Source organism: Nothoprocta perdicaria, unplaced genomic scaffold (assembly GCF_003342845.1).
Source record: "Nothoprocta perdicaria isolate Ctin4 unplaced genomic scaffold, notPer1 scaffold_64, whole genome shotgun sequence".
NCBI classification, from domain to species: domain Eukaryota; kingdom Metazoa; phylum Chordata; class Aves; order Tinamiformes; family Tinamidae; genus Nothoprocta; species Nothoprocta perdicaria.
The window spans coordinates 2519639-2547416 of NW_020455910.1; the positions used below are offsets into that span (position 1 = coordinate 2519639).

A 27778-nucleotide genomic window follows, 5' to 3' on the forward strand; every position below is an offset into this window, starting at 1 on the left:
AATGTCACCATTATTCATATTTAAAAAGAGAAGCCAATTATGCTGTGTTTACTGTGGTAGTAGATTCAGGAACAGAAAAACAGCCAGAAATGTATTTTGGGATGCATTCTTACTAAAGTGTTCAGAGTTTAAATGCAATTAATTTCAAGAGGAAAGTTGTTAAAATGAGCCTAGCCATTATTACAGTGTACTGAGGTTGTAAAACACAAATGTTCTCACCAGTTGTGTTCAAGTGTGTGTTTCTGTTGTGATTTACACATGAAATGAAAAGAATGCAGGCGAGGATGCGGCTCTGCCATGGTGTGTGCACTGCAAGATAAGGAAACGGCTGGAAATTGTGTGTGTAGCTGCATGTTCTTTTTTAATTTCAATGCCCATCGCATCTGGGGCAAGAGCATCCAGTAAATCAGTGGTGCCTTTTCCTGCCTTCCCTGTTGTTTTCTGAAGACTTTCTCTATCTACCTCTTGTGCTGTTGTAGTTCAGATCGGGAGCGYGCCTGGGAAGGAGTCTGGTTGTTGAGGCTCTTGGTCCTTGGACTTGAGGAATGGRGTGGTCTGAACTCATGGGCTGCGTCACCTTGTGGATGAAACCAAACTGGAACCTGCTCTCCAGGAGCAGCTGTCATGTGCTCCAGCACATTACAGATTACAAAGAACATGGTGTCCTCCACAAAAACTGGTGTCAGTTTTTAATAGAATCAACAACCACTACTGTTGCTATTCTGGGTTAGTGTGATCACCAGCTATTGCATGGTTTTGGTGTAGCAGCACAGCGAATCCTACTAAACGGTCTAGAATCAGAATGTCTAGCCTGTGCTTAGTGCCAGTTTCTGTCTGAGGTACTAATCATCTCGTGAAATATTTAATTCTAATTATGACCACTAGCACAAGCACTCTTTTTTTTTATCCCCTTTTTAAGAGCGCATCCTGTTGGGATTTTGTGAGATTATTGTCAGTTCGTGTGTCCTTTTTATGTAAGGATTGAGAGGAAGCAGAGTCTGAACTTCCAGACTGACAGGTCGTATCGCTCTGTGATACAGCCTGTGATTCAGCCGCTATTGAATTCCCCTTTTAACAGCTTTGCCTGTAGATTTGAAATAAGGTCTCATTCTGCTGGGTCTTCAGACAAACTAAGCTCCTTCTCTTTTGGCTGTTATGCAGTCTCATGTTCTCTCCCTTTGGATAAATAGTCTTTTTCCTTTCTCTGTCTCAGGAGCTCTGTTCCTGTGCAGCTCTCTCTTGCTTTACTGATGCTGCCACAAGCTCCAGAAAGGTTTTCTTTCTTTGTGCTTCTCTTCTGAGCCATCACGTCCATATTAAGTGACCGCCTGCAGCTCTCTCTTTGGTGATGGGCTTCCATTTCCGTGCATCTGGGCTGAGTTTTTAGAATAATACCAGAAACTGCAAGTATTGCAGTCAGGGTTGATGGGTCGCTGGGTTCAAACAGCAAGCAAGGCAGCAAGCTGTTGGCTCTTGGCATATCTGGGCMTGAGGAGGGGTTACTTGGCTGTAAATAAATGTGCTAAAACTAGGTCTTTATAACTGTGGAACAGCAGAGACCACACTGACAYGCAGGAATCAATGTTAAGGGCACACAGCAAAGCTCCTGGCTAACTGTCTCCTCACACTGACTAAGGAGATTTGCTTATTCAGGGCGCTAAAGAATGGAGAATAACAAAGGGTTGTAGTGAAATAAGGGCTAATATTATATGGGTACAGCTCCTTCTCCTCTGAGGCAAGAGATGTATTTGGGTGTATTTCATGTAGATGAACTTAACTGGGATCTAGGAGAGGTGTTAGCTTGGGCCATACCACGACGTGTTCTAATAGTGGATTTGCTTATCAGATATTTGGGCATCTGCAGTTCGGGTCTGGTTCAGGGCTTCGCGTGGCTCAGTTGAAAGTGTCTGGCATGTCGTTGCCCAGGTAGGAAGGTCTAATTTGGACTGCGAGGTGCTTGTTTGGTGGCTGATTTCACAGGTGACCTTTCTGTGGGCTGCTGAGCAACCCTGCAGCACCTCCAATTTCCTCCCTTTAGGAGGTAAAGATTGAATTATGCGATGGGTGCAGGATCTGTCTGTTTTGGGGAGTTCCTCTGGAGCCCTTGCAGACTTGCTGTAGAGTCCTGGACACATTTACAAGAGTAGACACTAGGCCTTGTGGTGGTGGCATTGGGTCCAAGCAAGGAAGGTTTATGGAGGATATATGTAAAATTCTTTTCTTGGTCTTTCCTGGAGCATCAATCACTTGCAGATRTGTCTTCCCAACGTAGGGAGTGGAGAGGATTCAGAAAGACTGGGGAAGCCAAGTGGAGAAATAGGATAGATAAGAAGACATTAAAGAAAGCCACTTCAAGGATGTGAAGAAGGGATTTTCTTTTTTCTCCTTTTTAGTTTTCATTGCTTTACAAGTAATTCTAAATACTTTGATCAGATCAGATGCTTAAATTAAGACTTTCATGTTTTTCCTGGAACACCCGAGTAGCAGTGAAATGTGTGTGTTTGTGTGAGGATGACTCTTTCTGGAAGGAGATAATCCTAGTCCTGGACAAGTTGGAGTAGTTTTCCACACGTATCTTCTGGGAAGTCCTGTGTGGCAAGGAGTTTCTTGACTATTTCACAATATTTCAGCTTTAGTGGTTCAGTTGTATTGTAATTTTCTCCAATACTCTGAGAATATTTTCTTTATCCTAAGAGCAAATTACTGAAACAGTTACTCCAATTTCATACATCTCTTCTAAAATAGACATGTCTGTGGTGCTAGTGACTTTTCTGGGTCATCAGAATTCCCTTTGTTTAATGCTACATGTGCTTCTGATTTGAACTTCTTTTGTTTTCAAAACTCTTCGCTTGTGGGTACAAACTCTTAAAATAATCCCTTTCTCCTTTCTCCACCTTCATTTTTGGTTCTTGTTGATCCTGGATATTTTTTGGATTTCTGTGTTTCTTTTTGAGCACAGAAACACGAGCACACGTTTCCTGATTAGCTCCTACTTCCTCCTTAGACCTCTAGGTTACCAATAACTGGGTTTTGATATTTGGGTACAGAATGTGATTCCTTTTCTTCCTGTGATCTCCTCATTATTTCACATTAGGTTCCGTGTTCTTCTGCCAGTGTCTCCTAGTCCTGTAATATAAAATTTTGACAAAATGTCATGAAAGAGTATCTTAATGATTCTTCTCAGATTGTAAATATTTTGCATCAGTTTTTGTATTTCAAGACTAACTTAATGTTCAAATAGGCTTTTTTTTTTGAGTATCTCTGTGACTTACACTAAATACTGTGTTTAAAACACTCCACTGTATGATAAGGCTGGATCCTTCTTTCATTTTGTTTTATTAAAAAAAAAAAAAAAAAAGGACATTAATAAAAAGTAATAAAGTAAAAAGTAATAAAAATTAAAAAAAAAGTAAAAAGTAATAAAAATAAAGATTTGCCTTTTATATATGTAAATATATGAAAATATATGATATATAACTATAAAAAAATTGGTTTGGCTCTCACAGGGAAATACTCCTTTAAATACATACCTGAAGTTGAGCATAAAGCATAAGCACTTTGACAAACACAGTGTTCCACCTGCGGCAAACTTGTCTCTGCCGGGCAGTTTCCAACCTGTGCTCAGTGGGTTTTTCCTTCAGCTTTAGGTGATGGATGATTTAGCCTTCCTTCCAGCCTCGGCCTGCCCTCCCAGCCTCGTGTGCTGGCGTCGTGGCGTTGAGATCGTTGGGCAGTTTGCTGATCTGGCAGAAGACAGAGCCAGGTCCCCAAAGTGATGAGGTCCACAGAATCACAGGATGGTTGAGGTTGGAAGGGGCCTCTAGAGATCATCTAGTCCAACCCCCTGCTCCAGCAGGGACACCCAGAGCACGGGGCGGCATCCAGGCGGGTTTGGAGACCTCCAGAGAAGGAGACTCCACAGCCTCCCTGGGCAGCCTGTGCCAGGGCTCTGTCACCCTCACAGGGAAGAAGTTCTTCCTCACCTGGAGATGGAACTGCCTGGGTTTCAGCTTGTACCCATTACCCCTTGTCCTGTCAGTGGCCACCACTGAGAAGAGCTTGGCCCCTTCCTCCCAGCAAGGACCCAGGAAGGACCTGTCCCAGGTTCAGGGAGGGTTGTTTTATGGAAGCTGAGGGGAACCGAGGGCAGAAGATATTAGTGTGTTCAATTAATTGCTTTGTGATTACTGAGGACCAAAGCAGGAGCATAGGGAACAAGCCAAGTGTTGGACAGGCTCCTTTCTGCTCTGCTGTATTGTCTAAACACATTCTCAGGTGATCAGTCTCTTCCCAGCAGACTATGTATGTGCATCTGTATCCCWCTGGACTGGCCCCTTTTGGATTCTAGGCACTGCTGCTGCTCAAGAGCTTTCTGCTGCACTTAGAGGGTACGTGTGACTTAATGCCTTTGTTTTGTAGTGCCATGTCAATACACTGCTGAAGTGAGGTGATGGTGAGGAAGTAGACCAGCTCCATTTTCAAAACTAAATTGATGACTTGAGAGCTAGTATAAAGAGAATTCAATTCATGAAACTTGTCTGAGAAGAACTGAAGTTTGTTGGGTAGATTCTTCTTGATTTAGGAGCTGCAAGGGAATATATTGTGTCTGAAGTGTGCCTGCATTTGCAAGCTGTTAAAGCTCACAAATTATTGGGAATGTTCTATTGTTTGCAAATACAGCAGAAATAACAGTCATTTTTACACATTTCTACCCCCCCTTTTTTTTTTTCCTCCCTCCCTCTCTTCCTTCCTCTCTCCTCCCCATCCTCTTCTTATTTTGTTTCCATAGCATTCGCTCAAATTGATTCTAGTATTTGACTGTAACTTGCCACTGGCAAGTTTTGTTCTATTTAAAAAAGTCCCGTGGTTTACGCCAACAGCCAGTGAAATCACTTGACCTCAAATACACACATTTCTCATTAGTCATGCACATTAAACCTTACAAAGCCATGCCAAATGCCAATGTTAACAAAATCTGTATTATTTATGTTAACCAAAAGCAGGTGCTTCCCTTTTCTTTGGGGCATTCAGTGTAGTTTCTGTGCTCATCTCTGTATGTAAACGCTCTCCTGCAATAAGTTTCCCTTTCCTGAGCTTTTCCTTATGTTTTTCTTTGACACTTACCCATAGCTTCTTCCCAGTTTTGTTGTTTTTTCCATGTTGTCTGGAGGTAGCTCAAAAGTACCCTCTGAATGAAGGGGAAGAGTAGCATCTTTGTGGCCTCCAGGGAGCTGATGTTGCTTCTTGTACTCACTTGGAAACTGTAGTTCTATGTTTCCTGCATTGTGTGTGTTTGTTTTCTGTTTATTTTAGATTCCATTGCTTAGAAAACAACAGTGTTACTGAACAATGAAGAAGCAGGAGACTGACTTATCTCTAGTACTGCACTGAGGTGGGAAGACTTAGATGCATATGTGTATATCCGTGTGCATGTGCATGCACACATGTTTTTAAAGACTGCTGCTGATCTGACCAGCTTTATTCCCACTATGGTTTGATTAGGAGGAAAGGTTGGCACAGGAGATGTAAGTTGTGCATGTAGTATATAGGTAAAAGATGGTTTACAAAGTCGTAATTTCCCTATTATTCCACCTTTAATAAGGGTCTCTTAGTAGCGAGGAGCCCATTTCAGACTGTTTTGTGAGGAGGCTCTGTTGCATATCCCTCAAASAGACCAAACTTTTTTTTCTCCCTCTTCTTTCTCCTGTTGTTTCATGGAGCATCTTTACACATTCTTTAAACACTAGGAGGCTGCAGACCACAGATTGAATATTTACATGACTACACTGTACAGCTGTATTCTAGAAAGAGTTTGAGATTGTGTATGATAAAAACCCTTTATGTTTGTAGATCAGGTCATCTGAATTGGCTGTGTGGGGAGCGCAGGGAAGGAAGACATGCCAGGGAATTTTAGGCTGCCAGCTTAGCTTAGTATTGTGGTGCCCAGTACTCTGCTCTTTTTTTTTCCTCTCTCCTCCTYCTCCCGCAGAGTTGCCCTTCCCCTAGGGAACTGAAGGGATTACAAGTACTGAGCCAGAATTTTAGTAAAGGTATTWGCAAGAATAATTAGACACTAGAATTAATGCAGTACTCACCAATTTGGCTTGCTTTAGAGCTCAAGCTTGTGGCAGGTTTGAATGGAAGTGCACACRAATTGCTTTCAGTAAATTCTGATAGTGTATGCTTTGGAATTTGTGTTGTATGGTTTSAAATAAATTGTTAGCAGGTCAGTAGACAACAAACTATTAATATCTCCCATTAGCAATAGTGGTAATTGCRTATGCTAACATATTTCAGATGCAAATCAGTGTTATTTACTTTCTGTCATATTTATAAGTACAAAGGTGTGTGAATATTACTTTTTTTTTTTTTTATAACTCAAACTTCATATTGGAGAAAAATTCTTCAAGAAAGTTACTTGCTCCTATCCTCCAGTATTCCCCAAAGGTGGCCAGGCTGTGGGTTGCTCAGGTCTTCTGGAAGTCCACTTGCRAGTCAGATACCATCAAGGATCAATCTTTGTGTCCATGTCTCATGCTTTTAGCGTGGATTTGGAAGGTTAAGTTACGTCCGAAGGAACGTGCCGACCTTACCAGCTCATGGATGGAGATGCAGTAGGGAGTTTAATAAGCTGCTGTATTAGAATAAGTTTAGGGAAACTGGTAAGTGTTTCATTTAGGAATTGCTGTAGAGTTACTGTGTTGAATAAAATGRCCCAAGCTCGTGAGCTAATTGTTCTGTATAATGTCATGTATGATACAAGTATATTGCATCCAGATTAGCAGGGGAAATAGCACAGAGTCTTGTCAGTAATGTGAGCATTCATATGTGATAATTCTAGAAATATGCAAATATCCTAGAACCTATATGGTTAAAACCATAATACAGATGCAGTGTCTGTAATTATATATGTTGGGAAACTATATTACCAAAAATGCTGATGAGCCAAAGAGGCCATGTTTGAGGAGCTGCATTAAGGTATAGTTCTGGGCAGGGAACCACACCCTGGGGTGTGTTAGTGTTAGCAACTGGCCCATTCCCCCCGTTTGGAGACCTTATTCTGTGGCAGTTGTTTGTACATCACGGACACAACTGCTGTACTGCAGGTTGAAGATCAAGTTGCATTTGTTTTTCCCTTGAACAACCTTGTTTCGAAAGCAGTTTGTGTCAGCTGGAAGCGTGAGCTGAGTAGCAGGTTTTTTCTGTTGATGAGGAAGCCTCAACTAGAAGAAGGGAGTTGGGGGTCTCTTGTTGAGGCCAGTTTGGTGTGTGGTGACTGGTGGCGGTGCCAGGGTCTGTGTGCCTGGGCTTTGAAAAGGAGCCCCTAGGAACAGAACCAAGGACAGCCCCAGTGCCATTGCTCTGGAGCCACGTTGCAAAGCCCAGCTTTGATTTTTGAGCTTTCGTAGAAAGACAGTATAATTCTACCCTGTCTGATGAACGTGCTTACTGATAGCAGAAATCAAACAAGAGGTGTTTGTTGTTATTTTTTAATCTGTAAGCAGGCAAGTAGATACTGATGTTTAAACTTGTTTTAGTATTTTTGTAAGTAAACCCTTTTTCTTGAATGTAACCTAGTCCTGGTGTGCAAGTGGCACATTGCTCCTGAGGAAGTACAGGACAACTGTTACCTTGTGTAGATACAGGAGGAAAACGTGATGTAGTTGTGTGTACTTGGGGGTCCYGCTGCCTTCACTGGGGTCGAGGCAGGGGGTGCAGGGGCTTCTCCCTCCCTGCCGCCTCCAGCTCCAGGGTCCGATTTGGATCCTGCTTTCCCTGGCGTTGGTCTGGAATACCTTAGGTGGCTTACTTTGGAGTGATTCCATTTTTATTCCAATCCAGCTGACATCAAAATCGGGCCTCTCTAATACAGGTTTGTTTCATGTAGCTGGGGGAGACATKTGGGTTGGTGTGGTTTAACAGGCAGTGAGGTGAGGTAATGCGTTTAAAAATACTTCCTTCGAGAGGAAGTAGTTTATCCTCATTTACTGGTAGATTAAAGCATAGGTAAATTTGCTGGAATGTGTTTTAGCTCCTCGTTATAGCAAAACCTGCTATTTCAGAGTGGACGTGATCACATTTTTGTAGTGGGAAAAAAAAAGCTGTATCTTATCCTGCTTTGGTAAAGACATCTTAAAATTCTTAAAGATAAAAATWCTCCTAATTCTTTCAAGTGCAAAAKATACAYGAAACTTACAGATTGTTCACTTTGGAAAGATATACCCATACTGAAAGACTGATGTATATATGAAATCTAATAAATTACAACTTACTAGATACTATGGCTGCTAAACTTGAGCAGAAAATTCTCTTCTTATTCATTTACTGACAGTGACCTACCTTAGAACACCCACACTTAAGCAAAGCTTCATGTTAAATAATTCTGACACATAAATATATACATTATGTTTTATTTTGAACACTTAATATTTTTTTCTGGAATGGACAGATGTTCATTTTTAAGGCTGCASTTCCTTTTCTGAACAAAATTTACTGTGTTACCTTTTTTTTTTTTTGTCTATAGGACCATGTGGAAATTGTATTGTGCTGTTAGCAATGTCATGACTTTCTTACTCATCTTCTTAGTTCAACTCCAGCCGTTAGATAAACATGAATTTTAACTGCAGATGTATAGTCTCTGGAGAAAATGGAAAAACTTCATAAATTCATGAAAAAATAATGATCTCCCCTACCCCAGCATAGTCATTTTCATGGCTCTGCCTCTGACTTGATAGGAGACCATGACCTGAAGCTGTCAGCTCCATTTATTGAAACCTTCCTTTCTGTTTCTCCAAGCTCTCCTTGGCTTTGGACTAGTTGTGTCTAGGAGGCCCATCTGCCAAAGCGGGAGAATCTAAAGAACCATCAATACTCTAAGCTGCTGTCCCTCATTTTCAGTGTAACTTCTAATGCTCTGCACTTTGCTGGAGGATGAAGAGTTCTAAGCTGCTTTGCTCTCTCACTGTTGTATTTTCTTCCGGGCAATACATTTGTCATGTAAATGGACTCGTTGTTTGGAGCTATTTGGTAAATATGCTCAGTTAAAGCTGAAGTTGTATTTTGATTGCATTAGATAGCAAAGCTCTTGAGCTGTTTGTGAGCCTGTCAGCAGTGCTCAGCATTTCAGGTTACTGTAGCRTTCCCTGAAATAGCTAACAGCTGCTCTTGCAGCAGTAATGTGGAATTGCTTTAGATTAGTTAGGCCTAAAGCTAGTTAGTGCTGATATTTTTATACTTGCACTGATAATTAGGGACCACTCTTTGAAGAACCACAATGTTTTCCACACGTTTCTGAACGGAGTGGACTTGTGATCAATCTAATTGACTGCTGTACGGTGGGTTAAGGGAAGCAGTTGTGTGAGGCTACACCTGACCTGTTCTTTCYCCACTGGTGGCAGAGGGTCCTATCTCATGGCCCCTGAGACGCTGTGTATGTGCAGATCATGTGGAAAGCAGGCCTAAAGCTTTCTGGAACTCCCTGCCTTCCTTTGTGTTTATTAATTCTAGGTGCTCAGGCTGTCTGACCTGGAGCTTGTCCTGCTGGGTTCCGATGAGGGCTTGGGAAAGGGGCCTATGGAAGCGTGCTGCCCCCTCCAACCAACTTACAGCTCATTAACCTATTCATGGCTGTTCTTTCCCATGTGTTCCTCATATGGGGACAGTAACAGGGCTTGGGGTTAAATSCATTGTACTGGCAGTGGTCGTCTTCCCTGGAAACCCTTCAACCCTTTTCCCAGCCTGCATTTAAACAGGGGCTCGTTATTATGAATGGAGAAAGGCTACAGGCCTGCTGGTTGAAATGCTGGCTGAGAACAGGCTGCCTCCACCAGCGCTGTCATCTGCTGTGCAGCTGAGCTTCGGAGGGGAGGAGGCCACAGGGAACAAGCCAGATGAATTGTCCTGCCACGCTGCGTAAAGCCTGTGGGCCATAGGTTGATCATCCGAGATATTTGCTTACACTCATGATGAACACTGGGATTCTGCAGTAAAACTTTAGGAAAATACTTAACAGCATGAGAAAAATCTGTTTAAGCTGCAATGAACTCTCTAATTCTTCTTACTAGCCTTCCACCAGGAGGGAGCATCTGGTGGACAGAATAGATCAGAGTCCCAAGTGCATATGCTAGTGGTTTCATTGTCATCAACAAACATTATATTTTTTTGATTTATTTTGTGCAATGAATAAAACTTCATTTCCTGCTCTGTTAAGGATGTTCTACTTTGCTAGACTTGTACGAAAATGAACTATGGATGTATCCATATAAAAGTTGAAAGAAATTGGGTGGCATGGGTTTAACAATGGACATCCTTGTATCTGCTGAAGTGTGTGCAGCAATTGTTTTCATCTGAAATCTGAAATTTTATTCTGCACTTTCCCTCCTGAGGACTATTAGTTAAAGGTCAAGATACTCTTTTCTTCTTTTATTGCACATTGAAGAGTATTACACTGATAAATGTGCCTAATAAAACTGCAGTTTTGCAGGCATATGTTGATTATTGAAGCACTGCTGTCCTCAATAAAGGCAAAACAGTGAACTCTGTATATAACTGCTGCTAAAGTTGAGATTCACTTCTGATGTGTGTGACCCAAATTTAATTAAAAAGAGCATTCTATACACAACTCAGTTATTTCCCTGTTGGTATTTTTCATGAAAACACAATTTCTGTCAAATATTGATATATTTATTTCTAGAGAAATTCTTTTTTTCTTTTTTTTTCTGTTATCTTGCATGATGGAGCAAGATGTTTCAGTTTTGTGTTCATCTTTGACTTCTGATGAGTGGTTTTTGTGCTACTTGCTACTTTATAGCATGTTGTGGTATACAGTTTTCCACATGAGCTATTTTCTGCTCTCTGAGCTTATACTGTATTTTTTCCTAACTTGCCTTTCTTGCCCCAGCCACCTTTCTCACTTATATGCACATAAGTGTTTTAGTTGATGCTTCTTTTTTAATACTAATGTGAGTTCATTGAATTTATTGTGTAATTTGTTTTATTTAAAGGAATGCACGACTTGAGTTTTAAAGGAGTTGATGTTACTTTTAGAAGATCACTAGAGAACATTTAGAAGATAAGTAGAAAGGCAATGTGTAAACATATTCACCATCAGAGAGCCAGCAATTACAWTTTTGCATTGTAATTCTGTATCAGTTTTTGTAAGTCTTTGTGCTTATTTATTTATTTATTTTTAGTACAGAATCTCAACTTAAATTAAGGTGGATATTAGAAGAGAGACTAACTCGAGGAAAAACATAGTTTTCTAAATGTTTATGATATTTGGAAGTGCTTTCCTGACAAAAAAAAATAGTAGTACTGTGTTTTTCAGCTTAAATTTATGTAATAAAAATTCAGATTCTGATTTTGTCACATTTGCTTAATCTTTTTAATTAAATATTTGGAAGAATCTCAAAATTTAGAAAAAAGAACACTTCTTTTTTTAGTGGAAATTTCAAGATATTCTCATTTGGCTTGTTAATCCAAGGTAGAGTGCCTAGAATTTTCTGATGAAGACTTGTATTTTACTTAAAACAAAAAAGCCTATTCATCTTTCTCACCTGTGAGTCGCTGAGAGTTGCACAGTTCTGTAGAGGGCATTGTTTGAAACAACTGCTTTTACTGCACACTTCTATTCCAGAACACGTTTTACCAACTGTATCATAACAAAGTTCTGCCAGAGACTTCACAGTATCTTTGTACCTACAAAAATCCAGTACAAAAATCCCATCTTCTGCAAAAGGTTTAATGACTTGAATCTTTTTACACTTTCCCTCCCACCCTTCCCCTTAGAGATGTAGGATGTGGGTAACTGTTAAAATGTCAGTGTGGAGCAAAGTAATTCTGGAACTTGCTCTTTTTATGGTTGACCAGCACAACCAGAGAGTTGTTCCCAAAATGGGAARAAGGGCGAGGAGGAGGGACATCCTACCTAGATAATAGTTAACACCACCTTTGATTGCTTGTCAGAAGTGCTTGAACACGTCGTCTTGGGCTTACTACATGATCTTGTGCAGCCCTGTTCTGCATCAAGAGCAGTGGGATGTATCTGAAGCACACACTGGCATCTAGTTGCTGAGCACTGTGCCATCAGATACTCCAGTGGCTTAAAAGGTAGCAGTCTAACCAAGCAAATTTTAATATAAAAAATATGCTGCTTGGATGCCACATTAAAATTTACTGTCACATGACTTTTAACAAAAAGTCAACAAATTCCTCTAAAACGTTGACRTTCTTTTGCTTTCAGCATTTAAGAATGCCAGAGCTGAGATTACTGCTCTGCGAGTACTTCGGCTTGGTGTGTTGGAGCTGACTGAAGCCTTGCCGTGAGATGCTGTGGGAGGTTTTTCATGCTGGTTGGTTTGGCCCTTGGTCAGAGTTATTTTCACATCTCCTTCCAAATTTAATTTGCTAAATGTACAGGGCTTACATATAATAAACCGTTAAGTAAATTTTGATCATTTTAAATTCCTGTGCAGAGACAATCATGCATTTCAGTTGTACTACAGACATTTAGGAAAAGAAGTGTCCATGAAAGAGAAAATTAATGGYGGCATCTGCAGCGTTTTTCTTTTGCTAAGTCAGAAGACCAGCTGTGCTGTGACTTGCAGATTTCTGTGAACTTGATTTTGTGTATTAAAATATGCAACATTAAATGAGGACTTGACTTTTTAATTCTAATAATACATTTTAGTTAGCGTGATGATTTGTCATCCTTCTCAAAATACCAAACCTGCTTTTCTCAGTGACTATTATTGTTTGCTTTTTGGCATCAATTAGGGATCAGAACTGAGGTAAAGAAATATAGGAGATGATTCATGTTGGCAGGAACAAATATGTTTTAAATACCAGAAGGATTCTTCATCGTCTAACATGATTTGGTATAAGAGTGTGTATAAAGTGAACTGTATCTCTCTGATGTATACCTTACTTAYGCAACATATATGCCTTATATGCAGGTTAATGCCAGAAGAGAGAGGAAGGGTAAAGCCACGTGTGGAGTGGGGCTGTGAAGGGCATGGCGAAGGAAAGGGGAACTGTGCTAAGAATTATCCCTGGGCTGCTTGGTTGTTAGGGCCAAGAACAGGGCTGGTGAACTCAGCTGCAGGTCCAATCTGATGCTAGAGTCAAGGTATGGGTTAGGATTAGGAGAGGGTCCATATGACATAAATACCTTAAAAAAGGGTTAGAAGAGAGAGGAAGCGTAGATAACAAAATCATGTTGAGCTCCAACAGCCATGTCACAGTAAGGGAGGGTAGCTCCCTTGGGCAGCTTTCTGGTTCCGTTGAGAAAAGGGGTAGGTTGTGTGAGGCCTAATCCTGACCTGATGCTAGGGTTAGGAGAGGGAGGAAGTGTAGATCCCCATGTGGAGTGGGGCTGCAAAGGGGCAGGCCAGAGGAAATGTGGGGCGGTGCGAAGACTGATCCCTGGGCAAAAGGAAAAGAAGGTGATCAGGAGTAGTCAGCATGGATTCACCAAGGGGAAGTCGTGTTTGAYGAACCTCATAGCCTTCTGTGATGGGCTAATAGCCATCTATGATGGGATGACTGGATGGATGGATGAGGGGAGAGCCATGGATGTTGTCTAACTTGACAAAGGCAGAGACAAAGATGATTAACAGGCTGGAGAATCTCTCATATGAGGAAAGACTGAGTTGGGCCTGTTTAGTCTGAAGAAGGTTGAGAGGGGATCTGATCAATATGTATAAAGACCTGAGGGGAGAATGTAGGGAGGAGGGGGCCAAACTCTCCTCAGTGGTGGYCAGTGACAGGACAAGGGGCAGTGGGTACAAATTGAAACMCAGGCAGTTCCATCTCCATGTGAGSAGGAACTTCTTCCCTGTGAGGGTGACAGAGCCCTGGCACAGGCTGCCCAGGGAGGCTGTGGAGTCTCCTCTGGAGGTCTCCAAACCCTGCCTGGATGCCACCCTATGCTCTAGTGTCCTTGCTGGGGCGGGGGTTTGGACTAGATGATCTCTAGAGGTCCCTTCCAACTTCAACCACTCTGTGATTCTGTGTGATTTAGGTCCAGACCAGGAATGCGTTTGGTGGATTCAGTCATGATTCTGACCTGATGCTAGGGTTAGGGTTAGGATTAGGGTTAGGAGAGGCAGGAAGCGTAAAGCCCCTWTGGAGGGAGGCTCCAAAGGACATGCTAACAAATGGGAGGCCATGCCAAAATTGATGCTTGGGCAACTTTCTCTTCTGGGTCAGGAATAGCTGGTTGTGTGAGACCCTSTCCTGACCTAGGGGTTAGGGTTAGGAGAGGGCTGCTTTCCACAGCTGGAACGGATTGAGGCCATTAAGGGCCTGATGGAGGAAATGCTGGGCAGTGCCAGGGCTGATCACTGGTCTTCTTTCTTGTTTGGGCCTGTTTGTGGTCTCTGTTCCAGACCCCAGCCACCTAGTAGGGTAGAGTCAAGGTTAGGATTAGAAGAGTGAGGAAGTATAGAGGCCCATGTGGACTGAGGGTGCAAAGGGCAATGCAGAGGATATGTGTTCTCGTGCCTAGACCATTTGCTGGGCGACATTCATGTTCGACCAAGGAAGAAGTCTGGTGGGTTCAGTTCTGGTCCCTCTCTGACACTAGGGTTCAGCTTAAGAGAGCTAGGAAGCCTAGATCCCAATGTGTAGTTAGACTGAAGAGGGCATAGAGGACATTTAATTTGSAGAGATGGTTGCATGTAGCCTATGGACATAAAAGAAAGAGACAAGAATTATTCTCCTCTTATAAAGCCATTAAGATTTTCATTTAAAATAAGGATATCTTTTGAGTGAAATATAATACAAATTTATACATAGCATATAGATGAATGTCCCTTATTTGAGATTTTGCAAATAATGCATTTTAATACACTGTCTTGCCAAGCTTAGCAGAGGAGCACAGATTATGAGTGAATATCATAATGTGACCTATCCAGACCATCTATGCATTTCTTTTGAAGTTGTTTTGCAGCCTGAAGCTAGGGGAGAAGAATGTATATTATAAATTAYGTCCATGAAGATGTCTGTGGCATTATTCTCTTTGCAAAATATTAATAAAATTAGATATTAATAGCACATTGTGGTAAATAACTGACACTGCAACTAAAAACAGTTTATAGCTGTATAGTATGTGTATAATTATTCAAACTCACATAAGTGTTTGTAATAGTTGAGTATACTTGTATAATAATAAAATAATCTTTAGTGCTTATAAATAGTATCTGCKGCAAATGTATGTTGTATTTTTATAACCCCAGGTATCTAGCTACATTACTACTTTAACAACCTAGCTTCAATATCATATTATTGAGACCTAGAATCCTCTAGTTTGCTCTAGTCCTATTGCTGGCCACCACTGAAAAGAGGCCGCCCCCTCCTCCTCACTGCSTCCCTTGAGGTATTTATACACACTGATCAGGTCCCCCCTCAGCCTCCTCTTCTCSAGGCTGAACAGRCCCAGCTCYCTCAGCCTYTSCTCATAGGGCAGATGTTCCAGGCCCCTGATCATCCTSGTAGCCCTGCRCTGGACTCTCTCCAGCAGCTCCACATCCCTCTTGGACTGGGGATCCCAGAACTGGACAAAGTCTCCAGATGTGGCCTYACCAGGGCTGTGTATAGGGGGATGAACCCCTCCCTGGACTTGCTGGAGATGCTCTTCTTAATGCACCCCAGGATCCYGTTGGCCTTCTTGGCCACCAGGGCACACTGCTGCCTCAKGGTCATCTTGTCATCCACCAKGACWCCCAGGTCCCTCTCCGTGGAGCTGCTCTCCAGCAGGTCAGTCCCCAGCCTGTCCTAGTGCCTGGGGTTATTCCTACCCAGGTGTAGGACCCTGCACTTGCCCTTGTTGAACTTCCTGAGGTTTCTCATGCCCAATTGTCCAGTCTGTCCTTCTGGATGGGAGCACAGCCCTTGGGGCTATCAGCTACTCATCTCAGTTTGGTATCATGAGCAAACTTGCTGAGGGAGCACTCCATCCAGGTCATTGATGAATAGATTGAACAGAACTGGAGACCTGTTCTGGTCTTGAACGGACTGGAACAATTGAACAGGAYTGGAGGCCTGGAAGGACCTTGCTGTCTATAGTTTCTGTATAATTTTAAATGACACGTGTGAAGTGTGGCTTGTGCTTTTTCAGCAGCTGAACCAAAACTGTTGKGAGAGCTTGAGCTGCCGTCTAGTCCAGTTAGCAGCTCTGCCTTGGGGGAATTCCTTCTTTTTAGCTCTCGCATTCACTCTTTCCAAACTCTTCTTTCAGTGCTTAAGAACTGGCTTTTTCACTCTGCAGGCATAAAGTGTGAAGCTCTGAATTAAACTGCTCATATCTATTTTAAAGGAACTTTTTAATTGCATTTTCTATTTAAACTGTATTTGTTCATCCTAGTGCTTTGAAAGTGTATAGTAGTTTAAAGTTATACAAGGCTGTTTGTTGCTTCCCCTTCCATTTCTTCCCTTTCCCTCCCCTCCCTTCTCATGTTCCCCTCCTCCTCCTCCTCCTCCTCCTCCTTCCCTCACCTTTGCACCTTATACCTCCACTCCATGGTCCCAATTTTTAATCTCTGGCTTTCGCATGTGCCTGGAGCGCACACTTGAACACAAACATTAGCAACGTTTTTTTTCCCCTGCTTCATTCATGATGTTTGTATTTTTTGCTTCTTTTGGCACTCAGTTTCTTCTGACAGTTACTTTCTTCCCTCATATTAAGTCTAAAATCATTCTTTCCTTACCAGTGAGATCWAGGATGCAAGAAAAAAAAATATTTGCAATTCAAAATGATTGCCACAAGTTTGGGAAAAAGATTTTGTTCTTATTTTTAGTTAAAAGCACTTTAATTATTTGGTACCAAGAAAAGTACGTTCTTTTTGGAGAACTTTTTTTTGGGGGGTACATTCTTTTGGGAATTTTATTCATGTCAAAAGTCATTTTTGTTGTTTTATGTAATAGATTTCTGAGCATTTTGGAAGATAAATTGCTGTTATTTATCTTTAATATTGCAAAAGCTTATTTAAAAAGCAGTACTTTATAAATAGCAATATGTACTTTTAAATAGTATACATATTGCAGACTGACACTTGCAAAAGAAATGATTGATTATAAGTAAAAACATCTTAATGGCATGTTTTAGGTAAGTTGTGCCTATGTTGTTGTGACCTTTTTCAACTAATTTTCATGGAGAAGTTGTCACCTTAAGGCTAAGTATTTAACTGTGTGGAGATCAGCGGTAGGTGAGGAGGCCTTCAGGAGGCCCTGCCTCCTGCCCTCCCTGGCAGGTAGAATCTGCTCCCACTTCCTTGACATCTTTTGTCTCCATTTTTCTCCCCCGAATTCCCCAAAGCCAAACACAGCCCACAAGATACAGAACAGTGGGAAAAGCTCACCGGCTTGGTTTCCAGGTTGTGTTGTGCCTTACGTCCTCTCCTATCGTAGAGCAGAGGTTCATTGTGATACTGGAAATCTGAGAGTGCTGGGGATTGCTCAACTGGTGAAGTTGCTGCTGGGCCCTGCTGTGGGTGTCCTGCTCAGAGCTGCTGGGGATGAGGAGAAAATTGGGCCTGGGCAGTATTAGGCCTTGCTCCATTTCCCTACTGCAGGGAGGAAACAAGCGCCCTTGCTGATCTCCCAGCTTTGCTAAGAGTCTGGGACCAGCTTAAATAAGGATGAGCAGTAGTGCTGGCTCTCTGGAAGTGGAACAGGTTGTAATAGGAAGAATGAATGGAAGCATTTTTGCTAATGGTTCCCAGATGTTGTGTAGGAAACCAGTAGTGGGATCAAACCTCGCTCATGATGGTTTTCCTATCTCCCTGCAGTGTTCAGGATGACTGATTTGATAAATGTTGTCAAAATACTCATCTAATATTGCAAAGCACTTGTAACCAGGATGGGAATATATCCAGTGTCTTGCAAAGAGAGTATCACACCAAAAGTGTAAACTGGCTTAAGTTCCTACTTAAGTAACTTAGTGTTACTTTGGTTCTTGGGGGGATTGCTTTATATCAGAAGTTGGTATGAGAACAAAGGGGCTGTTAAGATGCTGCTGCTCAGCTCAGTGGCTGTAGTAGCTCCTGAACTGTGGAATAAGCTGAATGAGAGCAGAAGAATCAAACTGTCCTAGAGTTTTCTCATATGGAGATAAAAAAATTGTTGTATTTTAAATATGTTCTGTTTTGTTGCGAATTAATTGTCACTTGAAAATGTCTTAGATATCAGCAATTAAGAAAGATCATGAGCGCATCCTCTAGTACATCTTTATTTTATTAGATTTGAATGTTTCTGAAGACATGTCACAGAAAATAACAAAAATAATGCAGGTCAYTTCTCATCTTTTTATATTTGCAGTCTGTTCTGCCTTGTGTGTTTTCTGTCAGTCCTTTTTCCTAATCCTTCAGATAGCAAACCATTCCAGCCACTCTTTCATCTATACATACTTCTATACAAACTGTGAGTGGGCAAGAGGGCCAAGTTGATGATGAACCACCTCTTTTATATGTCTTTGAAAGATGAATCCACAGCTGTCCTGTGCACAGKGTACCTTGTATCCATCTGCTGAGCACCAGTCTTGCTGACCTCTTCCTTTCATGAGCCTCCTTCCAGGCTACCCTGGTTTGAGAACTATCCAGTTAGAGTTTTGTGGAACAAAACACTTGGGAACTTGTTGGACTTGGAACTTGTTGGGAACTTGGAACTCCATGCCATACTTCTCACTACAGGAATATCACGTCTTGTAGAGCTGCCAGTTTTTATTTACTATTTCTTCCCGTTGATTGTTTTCTTCCTTGTAGCTTAGAGAGCTCTAGCCCAGTGGAGTCCTGAGCCACGACTAGGTATTGAACAAACTCGGAGTAATACCTCAGAATGAGACAACTCCACCAAACTCCAATCAAAGCAGAGGGCAAACTTCCTGTAACATGAGGAACAGTGACATTTTTAAAGGCTTATCCTATGGAAAAGCCACTCTGGGATGTTTATTTCTATTAGATAGCACTTTCAACGTGGTAGGTGGCCTCATTTTTTTTTTAAAAAAAAAGCTCAATAAATGTATCAAGGACTTTACCAGATGGTCAGTTAACAGATAATAATATAACTTTTCTCTCAAATCAGAAAGAAAATATTTGGACMACTCTCATCAAAAAGACTTGGAGGTCAGTTTATTTGTTGCTTTGTCTTGGGTGTTGAGAAACTAGGTATATTTTTGAGGAGACTGAGGAGCACTTACGGAGAGCTGTTTGTCTTCTATATCTTTGGCTGTACGGCCTTAGCCCCGTAGTCTTTCAGACACAGCTCCTTTTCTTGTAAACAAGACTTTTACTCTCTTAACCTCTTTACCCARCCCAGGTAACACAAGTGTGCCTTGTGGGTCACTGTTCCTGCTTGATTATTTGAATCTGACATAAGCTGAGACCAGATGCGACAAGGAGAACAAACCCAGACTAGTGCGTTGCTAAATTATTTTTAATTCCTTCACCTTGTCCTGTTACATTATTCTTGACTAGGATCATGAATGTGCCTCTGCCCAGAATCCCCTAGCATTTCTCCTTAGTAGYGATGCACATAGTTTAAGAGTTGATTTTGCCACATTAATATGTAAAAAGATACTGAAAAACATATAAGTACAAAAGATTAAGTTCTCTTCCACAGTCATCCTATCCGGATTCTCATTTGACTGTCCAAAAGTAAATTATTTTTACTGTAYTCTTGCATTCAGTTTTCACCTATTTGAAGAAGTTGAAGATTGAGTTTTGCAGTAGTGAAAGTCAGTAGAACATCCTGAATAATTTCTTACAGGGAGCATAGGTGTGTGTATATAATGCATCTACCTTTAAGTAATTACTCTATAATTTAATAATTACTCTGAATTAGTGACCAAATCCGGTTTCAACATTGCTTACATATATGCCAGCCTGTCCCTTCACTTCAGTCAACTATTTGTGCTGCTAATATGTGCAGGATTGATCATCAGTCGTCATAATCTTTTGAAGTTTACAGATGGAAACATCATTTAAATAATGGTTCTTTTGCCCTTTTAATTTGTAAAGAAATATTCTTTTAGTATTTTATAAACATGATTATTGAATGTATTTACACGTATGTCCTGTCATGTACTGCAACCTACTTCATTTTAGACTGTGCATTAAACTGTCGACTTAGCCCCTCRAAGAGATTTATGCATGTTCTTAATTCAAATTGCTTTTTTATCTACTTGAGGGTTTTGCATATTTATTTTGCAGTTCATTAGAGAAATTAATTTGCTGCTTCCATATTTCACTTTGACACAGCCTCAGCAATTTCCCCTTTTGCAGGATAATTGCCCAATGCTTSAGTGAGAGTTAATACCCAAAGCAAAGCTGCTGATTCATCTGTGAGTAGCGTTGACCTGTATTAGCCAGCAGAAACATTGCAAACTTRTAGAGTAGGGTAGTGGTAATGACAGTATTAATGAATTTCCAAATTTGTGTATGGAGATAGTCTGTATGGACAATTACATAGCAATGGAACATAATCAGGCMTTTTTTCAAAAGCAACTACTTGACTGTTTATTTAAATGGCATTCTAGTTAAATGTATTGGATAATCTTCTAAAAAAAGCCTTTTCAAAACCTTTAGTTATGCGTTTTATTTTTGTTCTATTTTTCCATGGAAATGAATAGGAGAAGCCTAGGGTAGCTTGGGCTGGTCTCTGGAGAGCATCTACTCCAACCTCCTGCTCAGAGTGACACAGTTTGAGTAGACTGCTCAGGACAGTGTCCAGCCAAGGGYAGAGCATGCCCAAGGATGCACATTGTGCGGCCACGCTGGGCAGTCTCACCCAATACTTGAGCACCCTTCAGGGTGAAAAGACTTCCMAGCCATTACGTTTGGTGTCTGTTGYATCTTGTCCTCTCCCCAYGCGCCTTTTAGAAGTGAATGGCACCATCTTCTCGCAGGAGGCAGTTGTAGGCAGCAGTAAACTGCCCCCTGAACATTTTCTCCAGGCTGGGTAGCACTCTTGACCTCAGCCTCTTCTGTGGGAGTGACTGAGCGCTCCTGTCCCTAACCGCCTTTGTGGTCTTCCAGTGGTCTCTCTCGGGGGAGCAGCAGGTTGGCTCCAATACTCCATGCAAGGTCTCCCAAGGGCCAAAGAGAGGGAAGCATCGTGTCCCAACCACCTGGCCTCCCTTTGTCGGTACAGCCCAACATGCAGTCGGTCTCCTTTGCTGCAGGGGCACCTGCCGAGCTGTGTCCAGCTTCCCATCCGTGGGGAGCCTTGTGACATTTTTCCGGAGCTGCTTCCTGGCCATTGGCCCCCAGCCTGTCCTGTTGAATGGAGTGGCTCCGTCTCGGGTGCCGGACTTGGCAGCTGCTCTTGTTGGACTTCAAGGAGTTCCTGTGAGGCCCGTGCTCYGGCCTTGCAACGGGCAGCAACGTGCTCAGCCCTGCGGGACTGATACACTAGCAGGAAACAYGTTCCTCATTCGCCTTCCTTTTGCATGCTGCACTTTTAAGATATGAACCATGTAAACAGAAATACATATCTGTTACRGTTTTCTAAATGCTGCTAGCTTCTTAGTTTGGTTTCATGAGAGCACAGGGCCAATATCTGCATAAATACCCATGTGATCCCCCAAAGAAAGCATTCTTCTGACATAAAGTATTCTCAGCATAAAGTATTCTCAGCAGACATTTGGGAGGTCTTGCCCATTAATTTTTTTTTTAAACATCATTTATAAACAGTGTGTCTATAAAGAGAAAAAAAAAGTATTTAAAATACAGAAAATTGATTATGAGGTATCCTTATCTATTAGGAAAGATTGTAGTAAACTTTATCTAGGATATGTTCTGTCAAAGATAATTTGCCTAGACCTTGAAATAACTCTTTTATGTAATCTATTTCAATAGAAAATTGATTGAGGAGCTTGTATTTAAATTTATTAGCCTAGGTGTCATTAACATGTAATTTATGACTGGCATCGTTGTAGATGTAACCATAGTACTCTATAAAAACATTTCAGCAGAGTACCTGGCTGGAACATTTGCCAAATGGGAAAAGAAAGAAGGCTGATTGCGCAGCACATTTTTTTAAAGCCTGGATTTCTTAGCAAATTACATTCAGATATTGACTTTGAAGTTATCTAAGCTTTACTTATAGTATCAACATAAGGTAACAAGAAAATATATTTTAGTAAATTAGTATTATTTTCTTTTAAAATCAGCCCTTTCTATTCCTCGTGCGTATTTTTAGTTTGCTACTGTTGTGACTTGCAGTCACTCTCACTAATATTAAAATGAACGGGCACTTTATCAACTACCATATTATAATTCTAGTTAGTAGCACATTTAGAATACAGCTCYCTTCCTATCTCCAATATAGTTTTTACTTTAGCTTTAAACCGTTTGTCATCTGGTGCGAGCTGGATTTATTAGAGGCAGTAGTTTTAGTGCCCGTTGGCTGGGGGTTGGCCATGACATCACTGCAGCCTATATACAGAATGTGATTTCAGTTGGTTCCAGCGTTAAATATTTTCATAATTATGCTAGTTTTGGCAGTTCCCTTGGAACTTTTTCACATCTCTTTAATGAACATGTTTTACTTCTGGACTTAGGAGACAGCCACATGTTTGAGAAATTAATAGCCTGCACTTAAAGTTAACGTTAAGCAGAATGGTGCAGATATAGAAAGCTCGTGGTTATAAATCTAACTAGGAATGTAGTTCCTGTAAGGTCATGGCCACTGCTATCATCTTATGGTGATTTACAAAAGTAATGTTTGTTTTATGAAATATCAATAGCTGTTGTGAAAAACAGTGTGTGCTCATGTTCATACAAACCWTAAGTGTTTAGATCATAAACATTTTGGTACTTGCATAGTGTAAGCAAATTAGTGCATTTTATCCCAAATTAAATAAACTTTTTCAAATGTCTTGTCGGGTTGAATTCTTATTAAACATAGGTATACATTATTACTTCATTTAGATTAGCTCATATATGTGTATTTCTGAGGTAAAATTTTGTGTTGCATTTTGGCACCACCTTGGAGCATTCACATTTTTATTTCAATTATTTTCCATATACGGAAGCTCTGGGAGTGTGGTCTAGATGGGTGCACAGTGAGGTGGATCGAGGGCTGGCTGGATGGCAGAGCTCAGAGGGTGGTGATAAATGGGGCCGAGTCCAGTTGGAGGCCTGTGGCCAGTGGTGTCCCCCAGGGGTCAGTGCTGGGCCCAGTGCTGTTCAACTTGTTCATCAATGACCTGGACGAGGGCACKGAGKGCACCCTGAGCAAGTTTGCAGATGACACCAAGCTGGGTGGAGTGGCCGACACTCCGGAGGGCTGTGCTGCCATCCAGAGGGACCTGGACTGGCTGGAGAGTTGGGCAGAGAGGAGCCTCATGAGGTTCAATAAGGACAAGTGCAGGGTCCTGCACCTGGGGAGGAATAACCCCAGGCACCAGGACAGATTAGGGGTCGACCTGCTGGAAAGCAGCTCCACGGAGAGGGACCTGGGAGTCCTGGTTGACAACAAGTTAACCATGAGTGAGCAGTGTGCCCTCGTGGCCAAGAAGGCCAATGGGATCCTGGCTGCATCAGAAGGATGTTGCCAGCAGGTCAAGGGAGGGGATCCTGCCCCTCTCCTCAGCTCTGGTGAGGCCGCACCTGGAGTATTGGGGTCAGTTCTGGGCACCCCAGTATAAGAGGGATGTGGAGCTTCTCGAGAGGGTCCAGTGGAGGGCAATAAGGATAATTAAAAGACTGGAACATCTCTCCTATGAGGAAATACTGAGTGAGCTGGGCCTGTTTTCTCTGGAGAAGAGAAGGTTGAGAGGGGAGATGATTAATATGTATAAAAACCTGAGGGGAGAATGTAGGGAGGAAGGGGCCAAGCTCTTCTGGGTGGTGGCCAGTGACAGGACAAGGGGCAATGGGTACAAACTGAAACCCAGGCAGTTCCATCTCCATGTGAGGAGGAACTTCTTCACTGTGAGGGTGCCAGAGCCCTGGCACAGGCTGCCCAGRGAGGCTGTGGAGTCTCCTTCTCTGGAGGTCTTCAAACCCACCTGGATGCCGCCCTGTGCCCCATGCTCTGGGTGTCCCTGCTGGAGCAGGGGGTTGGACTAGATGATCTCGTCAACCATTCTGTGGTTTTATGAAGATAAGAAAACAAACATGATTGATACCAAACACACATTTTTCTTGTAGCTAATGAGTGGTAAGGTCCTGTATGACTGAGTAGCCAGGTAATCATAATTAAAAAAAATGGAATTTTCCAGGATTTGATCCTGACCACAGTTCTCTAAGAAGTGTAGCTTGTTACCATTCCGTAATCATAACTAGAAAACTTCAAATCTTTTATGATAACTTTCCTTCAGAAAATATGTTCTACCTTCCTAATTTAAGGTATCTATTTTCTGAATTTTCTCCATGTAAGTTCTGTTTTATATTTATTTTTCCTTAAGTTTAACCGTATATTGCTCTTCATCTCAATTTTTCCTTCTGAAATGTTATTTCACCTTTATCAGTGAGTTGCATTCCATATTCTGCTTTGCAAGTATTGAGGAGAATGAAAGAAACCGTCTCAAATTGTTTTTGAAGCTGTAGTTTTGTATTTAAAGTATACTGTTACATGTTACATTTTTGTTGTCTGATTTTGTTTCAAAAGACATGAAAAAGCAAGTAATGTGAAGTTAGTATCTATTTCATAATTTCTCTGAGGGCATTCAAGGAAGTGAAAAGGTGTGCCGGGAAACACATGATGCATCCTGTACAAAATAAAAATATACTCTAAGATGTCTATTTTTTTGTGGCTAGAAGATTTAAGAATATTGGAACGTAATTTTAAGATATCCTACAAATGTCTCTGGTCCATGCTTTTTCTGAACTGTTCGAGTGATCCTAGCAGCACCCAGAGACTATTTGCTGCTTTTCTGAAGAGATTACAAACAAAAATCTGTAAGAGGCCACATCCCTTTGAGAGATGCTTTGACCTTCCTCAAAAGAGAAGGCTTTTCTCTCCTTTCCAACCTGTGCTCCTAATGCACTCACAAGAATATTTGTGTTCCTTTTCTTGGGTTTCTAGCACTGGAGGGTTGTAATTAAACTGTCATTCTGGAATGCAATGGGAACCTCTGCATGCTAGTGAGATATTTAAAACTCAAATTCACCTAAGCAACCTTCTTGTGTGAACTTCATATTTGAGGGTTTTTTTGTCGTATTCTCTTATTACGAATCATGTTTCCTGTTTCTATACTCCTAAAGGTGAATAAGTCATATCAAAGCTCAAGAGGAACAGCTATCCCCCATTCATACATTCTTTCATTTCTTCTGGTGCCGTATTTGATGTTTTAGAAGTCTGAGAAAACATTTTGCCTTGCTGAGGCAGTTTTGGCTAGCTGTATTAGAACGGACGTGACATCTTGGAGCTATTTGGGACTGCTTTGTGAGCAGGCACATAAACTGATAGAAGTTTCTCATATTTTTGTAGTCTGTGAGGCTTTTGCGTTGTCTTGAGGAATATTTTGGCAGCAACGCAGCTAGCTTGCTCTCCCCATGTATTCTTTCTTTCCTTGGTTGATTTATCTGCTTTCTTTTCTGTTATCAGGAAGACCACGAAAGTTGTGGTTCCAGCTCGACGAACCGCAGTGCCACGGAGAGCATGAAATGGGCGGTGAAACCCCGCCGGGTTCAGCACTCTGCTCCCCCCGACCCCGATTTGCCTCCAGGTAAACCATAAGGTTAAGAGTGGGATTGTCTTTGAGTGATGGTAGAAAATGCTGGTTTTATTCTGAGGACCAGAATTTTTAAGCTAGACTTTTATGTCTCCATTTAAATGGTTTGGCATTTTAAATTTTTAACTTTAAAATTAAGACTTTTAAAATTAATCTATAAATATGTTACTGTTTTGACAGGCTTGGCAGGCAAAAGGGTATATTCAGTTTAGAAATCCCACAGCCCTAAACTGTCAGAATTATGACTATCACTGCTTCGTTGGATTCCTTGTTTATATAAACAAAGCTCTAAAACATTTCCAGGTTTTGTTTTAGTATAGTTACAAGCCTGTCAGAATAGAAGGATGAGTTCAAATAGTATTTATTCTGTTAGAGCTGGACTTAGAGGGCTCCAAAATAGCATAAAATAAAGCAAGATGAGTTATGRTAAGAAATGTGTTATATTTTGTACGTTTAAGTTATTTAATATTACTTTTTAAACCTACAAATATACCTAATTGGAATCAGAATATTCTACAATTGGTATCAGAAATGACCTTTAGTGTCTAATAAAATAAGATGTTGTTAAATGTTTTGAATGATGGATTAAAGAAAAACACACGGTGTAGTGTGAGTCAAGTATTTAAATTCACAGTTGTGGTATTGAAGACAATCATATATTAAATGGTATGCTATAAGGTGGTTTTGATATTTGAGTGTGAAAGAAGGAAGAATAACTAGGAAAAGAGAATAGAATGGAAGAAGCCACCTGACTTGGTTCCTACTGACCATGCAACTTTTTGAATTTTGTAAAAATATATTTAAAATTCCTATTATAAATCTATTTTAAGGTAAATTTCAGAGAACTACCCTCTAATCCTGTGGACCTGTACCATTTTTAATTGTCTCCTTTCAGAACAGTTACAAAACTAGACCTTCATCATAKGTAGTAGATGTATTTTTTAGATAGAATATGAGTGATGTTATAAATTCTTATATACACAGAAGTTTAAAGCKTTTCCAGCACAAATTAGCTTCATAGTTACATTTGGTCTACAGAAAAGATATGAATATGGATAGTATATAATCTCTTTACTGTACTGTTAAACATGACTGTTTACTGCCTGTTGGGAATTCAGGCAAGATCAGTTTTCCAATCACATTTAATTGGAACGGATTTAAATAGATTTCTTCCCAGCAGGGTTCTGTGCAGGTGCTCACTGTTTTGCTTGGTGACAGAAGCTCATTTTGTTACACTTCACAGGGCTCTTGTTGAGCGTGATGGGGATATATGAGGGTTTACATTGAAGGAATACTGAAAATGTTTTTTTTTTTTTTATATAAGTTAGTTGAGAAGGTATGTGAGCATCATGTACTCCCACTTAAATAGTGTGCTGATGGCTGGAGTATTCGTCTTCTCATACCTATATGTAAATGCCTTTCAATTAAAAAGTTACTCTTGCTCTTCAGTGAACTGGAGTCTTGTATTTTAAAATTTGATAGTTAATTTTTTCCACCATTAAACTTCTTTTTTACACTGCACTAATTTCTTCCTACTTAGAATTTGGCTTTTCTAAATTCTCTGCATTTCCAGGAGGYCGGTTGACTTAACTGCAGTCAATGCTCTTTAATACATATCTAAGTCTTGTGATATTGAATATATAAAGAGCAATGACATTTGTTTTGCTACTGAGATAAAATAAAACTTTGAAGTAGTCACTTTAATAATAATTCAGTTTGATAACATGTCCTTATAATAACTACAAATAATTGTGCTCATTTTAGGCTATGTTCAGAGTTTGATTAGACGTGTTGTAAACAATGTCAACATTGTGATCAACAATCTCATATTGAAATATGTGGAGGATGATATTGTTCTCTCAGTCAATATCACATCTGCAGAATGCTATACAGTGGATGAGCTGTGGGATCGAGCTTTTATGGATATATCTGGTGAGCAGATTTTATTATTTTATTATGGCCATCACAGTGGTGTCAATCTTACCTTCCTCTAGAATTAGAAACCTAATAAAATGGCTTTTTATGTTGGAAGTAGAATTTGTGTTTTTGTGAATGAGCAGTTACTTCTTAAGGCTAAGTCTTTGACATATGCTTAATTATTCA

At 40.9% G+C, this 27778-nt stretch overlaps 1 protein-coding gene across 1 annotated transcript in view; it reads left to right on the forward strand.

The window, feature by feature from the left end:
* Window positions 1-27778, forward strand: part of VPS13B (vacuolar protein sorting 13 homolog B) — a 399744-nt gene that overhangs the window by 11440 nt on the left and 360526 nt on the right. Inside the window, exons 3-4 of the mRNA XM_026049995.1 lie at window positions 25549-25669; window positions 27440-27607. Of these exons, the coding sequence (XP_025905780.1) occupies window positions 25549-25669; window positions 27440-27607 (289 nt within the window). The remainder of the gene's footprint in view (window positions 1-25548; window positions 25670-27439; window positions 27608-27778) is intronic.